This window comes from Pteropus alecto, unplaced genomic scaffold (assembly GCF_000325575.1).
Source record: "Pteropus alecto unplaced genomic scaffold, ASM32557v1 scaffold30, whole genome shotgun sequence".
Classification (NCBI taxonomy): domain Eukaryota; kingdom Metazoa; phylum Chordata; class Mammalia; order Chiroptera; family Pteropodidae; genus Pteropus; species Pteropus alecto.
The window spans coordinates 2580181-2587099 of record NW_006429782.1 but is presented as its reverse complement, the minus strand read 5'-3'; the positions used below and the strand labels follow the sequence as shown (position 1 = coordinate 2587099).

The 6919-nt window shown below is 51.0% G+C and overlaps 1 protein-coding gene across 3 annotated transcripts in view; it reads left to right on the top strand.

Annotated features, from left to right (window-relative positions):
- The first annotated feature begins 3230 nt into the window (after positions 1-3230).
- The window catches only part of STAP2 (signal transducing adaptor family member 2), a 7702-nt gene continuing 4013 nt past the window's right edge, over positions 3231-6919 (top strand). For 2 of the 3 annotated variants that reach the window (XM_015599062.2, XM_006904110.3), the window contains exons 1-3: positions 3233-3436; positions 5672-5743; positions 5868-5990. In XM_015599062.2, coding sequence (XP_015454548.1) covers positions 3335-3436; positions 5672-5743; positions 5868-5990 — 297 coding nt within the window. In that variant the 5' untranslated portion in view covers positions 3233-3334. Of the gene's footprint in view, positions 3437-5671; positions 5744-5867; positions 5991-6919 lie in introns of all 3 variants that reach the window. The other variant, XM_025043357.1, reaches the window with a different exon arrangement.

The following is a 6919-nucleotide window of genomic DNA, read 5'->3' as shown; positions in this document are numbered from 1 at the left end:
AAGCTAGGAGGCAGTCTCTAAAGAGTTAATTTCCATCCTCCCGGGCCCTCGGCTGATTCCACAATTGGACCAGAGTGGAATCTACCAGCCAATTATAGAGGGTTCATTTCATCTTCAACCAATAAGCAGTAGCGGTAGAATCTTCTCTAACCAATCACTGTTAAACTGCTGAGTCTGCCGAACTCCGACTGAGCCAATAGAAAGCCGTCCTCCCGACCAATCAGCAGAAGCCCTCAGTAGAGTTCGGTCCTCAACCAGCCAATCAGCTACCGGGTCAAAACCTGCCCCTCGGGTCTGGTGCAGCCACACCCTCTGCGCGCGCGGACGCGTAGGCGGAGCCAGTCTGGGTGTTAGCGGGATGACGCAAATCTCTCCTTTGTCCCTCGCCCCTGTCCCGGGACCTTTGCTCCCTGACGCAGCACCCCCCTCCCATCGCTGGGATTCCCCAGCCATCCAGCAGGGCTAAAAGCCAGGAGTGGGGGCTTCCCCAAGCTCGAGGAGCCATTGGCTGGACTCAGACGCGGATGGGTTTACCAGGACCCCAGTCTGGAAGAGGAGACAGGACACTGGGGACGGGGTTGTCCAGCCAGAGTAGTGGGAATTAGACTGGACCTGGCTCCAAATCCTGCTCCTTCACTTCCCACCCCTGTGACTTTGGCCAAGTAGTTCCACCTCTCAGTTTCCCTGTTGGGGATAATTATTCCACTTCAAGGAACAGGACTTGACGTGTAGTAAAACCTGGAAAAAATGTGAATTAATTTTTGTCCAGCCCAAGCCTCCTTCTGGAGTCCTCCAACACCCCACCGGGGGGGCTAGCCACCAACTGGGCATTGCCTAGCCCCCACGCTCTGTTTATTCCTCCAGGTCTTTGCCCACTTTCAGTTCCGCTCTCTTCCCAAACCCACAGCCGGACCTTCGGCCTCTCCCAGCTGGTCCCTGGCTACCTCCTTGAGCCTCAGGCCTCCATACTCACCCTATCTATCTCCCACCCTGGCCTCAGAAGGATCTTTCTAAAATGCAACTATAACCACCTCCCCCACTCTAAATCCTCCTATGGCTCCCCATTGCCTTTGATAATTCAAACTAATTGCTGTGACCTTGTTAATTATTTATGGCACCCTTTTATGGCAGGTATTATCAACTTTAGCAGGACAGTTCAGATAAACAGATTTCCCAGAGTCCCACAGCTCTCCAGTGGATTCCAAAGGCTACTCTTTGCTAGTTGTCCAAGCAGCCTCGTCCTATAACTATGAAGGACACTGAATGTGTAATTTAAAAATTCCGGAAAAAGAAATCTCCAGGTCCAGATGAAGACTTCTACCAAAGGCTCAAAGAAGAATTAACGTTTACATAACTTCTTCCAGAAAACCGAAGAGGAGGGAATACTTCCCAATTCATTTGATGAAGCTAGCATTAATTAAATACCAAAACCAGATAAGGAGAGGCCAAAGAGAGAAAACTATAGACCACATCTCTCATGAACAGAGACACAAAAATCCTTCACAAAATATTAGAAAATAGAATTCGGTAATATACAAGGATTATACACCATGACCGAGTGGAGTTTATTCTGGGATGCAAGGCCGGTTCCCTATTCAAAAATCAATATTATCCACCATATTTAACAGGCTGTGGTGGGTAGAATAATGGTTTCCTGAGAGTGTCCTTGCCCTAATCCCCAGAAACTGTGATTACGTCAGGTTAGCTGGTGAAGGGAATTTAAGGTTACAGATGGAATTAAAGTTGCCAATCAGCTGACTTTAAAATAGGGGAGGATCCTGGATTCTCCAGGTGGTCCCAGTGTAATCACGAGGGCCCTTAAAAGTGGAAGAGAGTCGGGGAGAAGAGACAGTGGAAGTTTGGACTGATCTGATCTGAGGATTCTACCTGCATAGCTGGCTTTGTAGATGGAGAAAGTGGACATGAGCCAGGGAATGTGGGAAGCCTCGAGAAGCTGGAAAAGGAAAGGAAACATCCATCCCTTTGAGCCGCCAGCAAGGAACACAGCCCTTGCGACACCTTGATTTTAGCTTTGGGAGATCCATGTAGGACGTATAACCTACAGAGCTGTAAGGTAATACATTTGTGTTGTTTTAAGCCCCTGAATGTGTGAGAACTTGTTATGGCAGCCACAGAAAACAAATACATCGGCTACAGAAGAAACGTCACGGAATCGTATCAACACAGGCAGAATTTAACACCCAGTCATAATAAAAACTCTCAGCAAACTACGACAGGGAAGCCACCTCACCTTGGTGAAGAACCTTCAGTTAACATCGTAATTAACGGTTCACTTTATGGAATTCACGAGATGCTTTCCCCTTAAGATTAGAACAAGACAAAGGCATCCACTCTCACCACTCTTATTCGACATAGTACTGGAAGTTCTAGCCAGCTCAATAAGACAAGAAAAGGAAGAGGCAGACAGACTGAAAAGGAAGAAATAAAACTAGCTCAATTTGCAGACGACATGTTGGTCTACGCAAAAAAAATCCCAAGAAACCTACAACAAACACCCTTAGAATTAATAAATGAGCTGGTTCGGCAAGGCTGTAGGATATGAGATCCAAATACAAAAATCAATTGCATGTCTGGACATTAGCAATGAATATGTGAAAATCGGAATTAAAAATACAAGGACGTTAATAATTGCTCCAAAAAAAAATGCTTCAGTGTAAATCTGACTAACAGACACAGGACTCGTGTACTGAAAACGACACAACACTGATGAAAGACATAAAGATTCAAGCAAATGAAGAGACAGACCACGTCCATGGACTGGAAGACTTGACAGTAGTAAAAATGTCGCGTCCCCGCAAACTGATGTATAGGTTTAATGCAATTCCTATCGGAATCCCCGTAAGATTTTGGGGTAGATTTAGGCAAAATTATTCTAATATCCAGGCAGCTTAATGGGCATTTCAGGTCCCCGTGTCATCTTCCTGTTGTGTCCCCTCGTGTTTCCTCTGTAGCCACTCTGGCCCCATACTCCTTCCACTCACTTCCAGGCCTTTGCTGAAACAGGTCCCTCCTCCTGGTGCACCAACTCCCCAGTCTCTGCCCCACACTGAAAGCCTCCCAGGGCTCCCTGCTCCACTCCAGGGCCCCAGCACGGCCCCCTTGACCTCTGGGGGAGACCAGAGAGGCTGAGACTTCCCTAGGATCCAGGACCTGCCCGGCCCAGCCCCCGCCCAGGCCCGGCCCGTGCAGGCAGGGGAGGGAGCGGGGGAGGGAGCTCGGGAAATTCCCCTGGAGCCTGTTCCTCTGCTTCTCAGCCCAGCTGGGGTGGGGTGCCCACTGGAGGGAAGGGCCGGGCCAAAGACCGGGGCCTGCCATGGCCTCAGCCCTGAGCCCACCCCGGGTCCCTAAGCCCAAGTATGCCCTGCCCTCGCACTACCATGAGAGCTTTCTGGAGAAGAAAGGACCTCGGGACCGGGTAAGGCGGGGTGGGAGCCCGGCACCGCTGGGCAGCCGGGCGGGCGAGGCACCTCTCTGAGCCTCAGCCTCCCCACCTGGCCAAGGGCGGCAGGGTGGGTGCTGGACGGGGCAGGACACGGGTTGGGGGCTGGGAAGGGGTCTGCCCATCTGTCCGTCTGTCCGTGTCCCTCTCTGTGTCTCTGACTCTTATTTAGTCTCTTCCTCTTTGTCTCTCCCTGCTTGTCTGTCTGTCTCTCTCTTGGTCTCAGTCTTTCTGTCTGTGTCTCTCTTTCTGTCTGTAGGACACAAACAGGATCAGAGACTTCCTCCAGGGAATGAGGAATTAAATTAATCAGTTCCCCTTCCCCCAGCCTTGAACTAATGTCATGAACCTCAGCTGCGGGGGAACAAGGTTGGGACAATTGCATGGAGGGACAAAAAGAGCTGGTGGGGGCCACATTTGGCAGAACCAGATACTTGCCATGGGGGGTGGGGGAAAGAGAAAGAGAAAGAGAGAGAGAGAGAAAGTGTGTGAGTGTGTGAGTGTGTGAATGTGTGAGTGCGTGTGTGAGTGTGTGAGAGTGTGTGTGTGTGTGTCTTTTACTCAGGAGAAAGCCCAGCCCCTCAGTTCCTGCCAAGTCCCTGTCTCTCCTCCCCACTCCCCATATTCATTCATCTTCTAATAGGACCCAACCCACCCCCACTGCTTTCCCTGGCCGCCTCCCTGCCTTCATCATTGTCATTGTCATCGTGGTCCTCTCTTCCTTTCTCTGTCTCCCTGTGCCCAAATGCCACCGCCCACCTCGAAAGCATCTAGAGGCAGCATACGTGGGTGGGTGTGGGTGGGTGGGTTAACAAAGACTGTGGGCCCCAGGATGTGAGACTCAGGGTCACCCACCCACCACTCTGACTCTCCATCTTTGCGCCTCAGTTTCCTCTATCATAAAATGGGTAGAATAGGGCCGTAGTCACGGCCACATGAGGGGCAGTCCTTAGCAGACCAAAGACCTGACTCAGGGCACGCACTGGTGCTTTGCACATAGTAACTTGCCCAGTTCTCCCAATGGTGGGTACCATTAGTATCGCCATTTTATTGGTGGGGAAACTGAGGCACAGAGAGCTTAAATATCTTGTCCAATGGCATGTAGCTGGTGCATGACAAAGCAGGTCTGACCATACTGGGTTTAATCATTTACCCCTGTATTCTCAGCATCTGGAACAGTGCCGGGCACATAGTAGGTCCTCAGTAAGTGTTAGTTAAATGTATGGATGTATCTATAGATGGTCAGATGGGTGGGTGGACGGATGGGTGGATGGATGGTAGCTGTCAATATAAGCACTATGCTCATTATCATTACAGACCAATCGAAGTGCCTCCTCCTTCAGGAAGCCTTCCCAGGTTTTCCAGTTGGAAGGCTGCTCTCCTTTGTGATCTCACAGCCCAGGGTCTGTCCCTCCCCAGGGATCCGAGCTTCTCTTCCCTGGAGGATTTTAGTGTCTGTGCTTTCTCTATCCTCCATAACATGACCTATGTAAAAACAGAAATCACGTCCCATTTGTTATTGTGCCCATGACAGAGCTGGCTACAGAGTAGGGGGCCAGGGAACATTCTGGCGCAAAATCCCCAGACTCTTACAATCCGATCTGTATCAGCCCCTTAGATCTCCAAAGTTAGGGCATTTGGAGTTCAGAATCCTGGGGGAACCCCTGAATCTACAGACCTCTTAGAGTCCAGAACCTTGTGAAATTCTGAAACTACAGACTCAGCACCTATCCCAGGGCCTGGCGCCAAGGAGATGCCAGCAAATATTTATGCCGTGGATCAGGGGACAGGGGGATGTGTGTATGTGTGTGGGTGTGAGCGTGGGTGTGTGTGTGGGTGGGTGAGTATGTGTGTGTGTGTCGGTGGGTGGCTAGATGACTCAGTAGTTGGACGGATGGGTGGGTGGATGGATGGAACATCATAAATCCAGTTAGCTCGACTCACTTTCAGAATGCTCCCCTCCATAGCCAGGGGACTGCTCTGGGTCCCCTACCCTGTCATGGTCCCCTTGGCCCTTCCTCAGAGAACACCAACCCCAGAGGCTGGGCCATGGCTGGGGCCCCTTCCTAAGAGACCTAAAGCAGGTCACAAAGGAAACCATGTGACGATGGGGGATGAGTGGCCGCAGAGGCCCTGAGGCAGAAGGGGGGTGCGGCGGGGCGCCCATTTTGCCACCTCACATCCTTCTCTTTCTTCATCTTCGGTCCCCAGGATTACAAGAAGTTCTGGGCTGGCCTCCAGGGCCTCACTCTCTATTTCTACAATAGCAATCGGGACTGCCAAGTAAGAATGGGGATGAGGGATCAAGACCTGGCCCATCTACGACCCCAGAGACCAAGCAGATGGTGTGGGTGGCGTGGCCAAGCCGGGGTGCCTAGTGCTCAGACCTCCGCTTCTGTGCCCTCAGCATGTGGAGAAGCTAGACCTTGGAGCATTCGTGAGACTCACAGATGGGGCTCCCTCGGGGAGCTCCCGTGACTCTGGCATCTATTTCAACCTGGTCCTCCGGAACGAGGAGATCAAGTTCAAGGTAGGTCCCTTGGAGGGGAGCTAGTGGGAGATGCTCCCTCCCCCATCACACCCATCATTAACACACGCTAGCATGAAGTCACACAGAATTTACCGCAGGGTTGATGACACTGGGCAAGTCTACTTGACTTTTCCGGGCCTCAGTTTCCTCAACTGCAAAATGGGATACTATGTATTAAGTGCCCAGAACAAGAACAAGATTCACAAGGATCATCGCTGCCATCATTCAATCTTCCGGCAAATATTTGTGAGCACCTACTGTGTGCCAGACCCTCTTCTTGAAAGACAATTAAAAATCCCTGCCCTTGTGTAGTTTACAGTCTAGTGGTGAAGCATCCAATCAACGTGTAAAATGGAGTGTCGGATGCTGGCAAATCCTACAGAGACAAGTGCTAAGGGAGGGGGAAGGAAATGTTAAGTGGTTTGATCAGGGAAGGCCTTACTGAGGATCTGAAGGAGGTGACGGAGCCAGCAGTGTAGATATCTGTGAAACGGCTCTTCAGCAGAGAGCATAGCCCTTGCAAAGGCCCTGGGGTAGGACCAGGCCTGGCGTGTTGGAGGAACAGCTGGGAGGCCCGTGTGGCTGGAGCGGAGGGAGCGAGGGAGAGAGAGGGAGGAGGGGAGGGCAGGGTGGGGATGGGGCAGGTTGTGCAGGGACCGTGGGCCACAGAGAGGACTTGGGCATCTACCCTGAGGGGGCTGGGAACCCTGGGAGGGTTTAGAGCATAGGAGCTACATGATCTGACATGTTTTTCTAGATATTAGTATAATAATATTAAAGATTAACATCCCACATTACTAAAGACTTACATTCAGACATCATCCGAAATGAACCTGTCCTGACATTTAATCTTCAGGGAAGCACTTGGAGTCAGGGACTGTCATGCCTCATCCCATTGCACAGATGAATCGAATGAGGCATCGACAAGG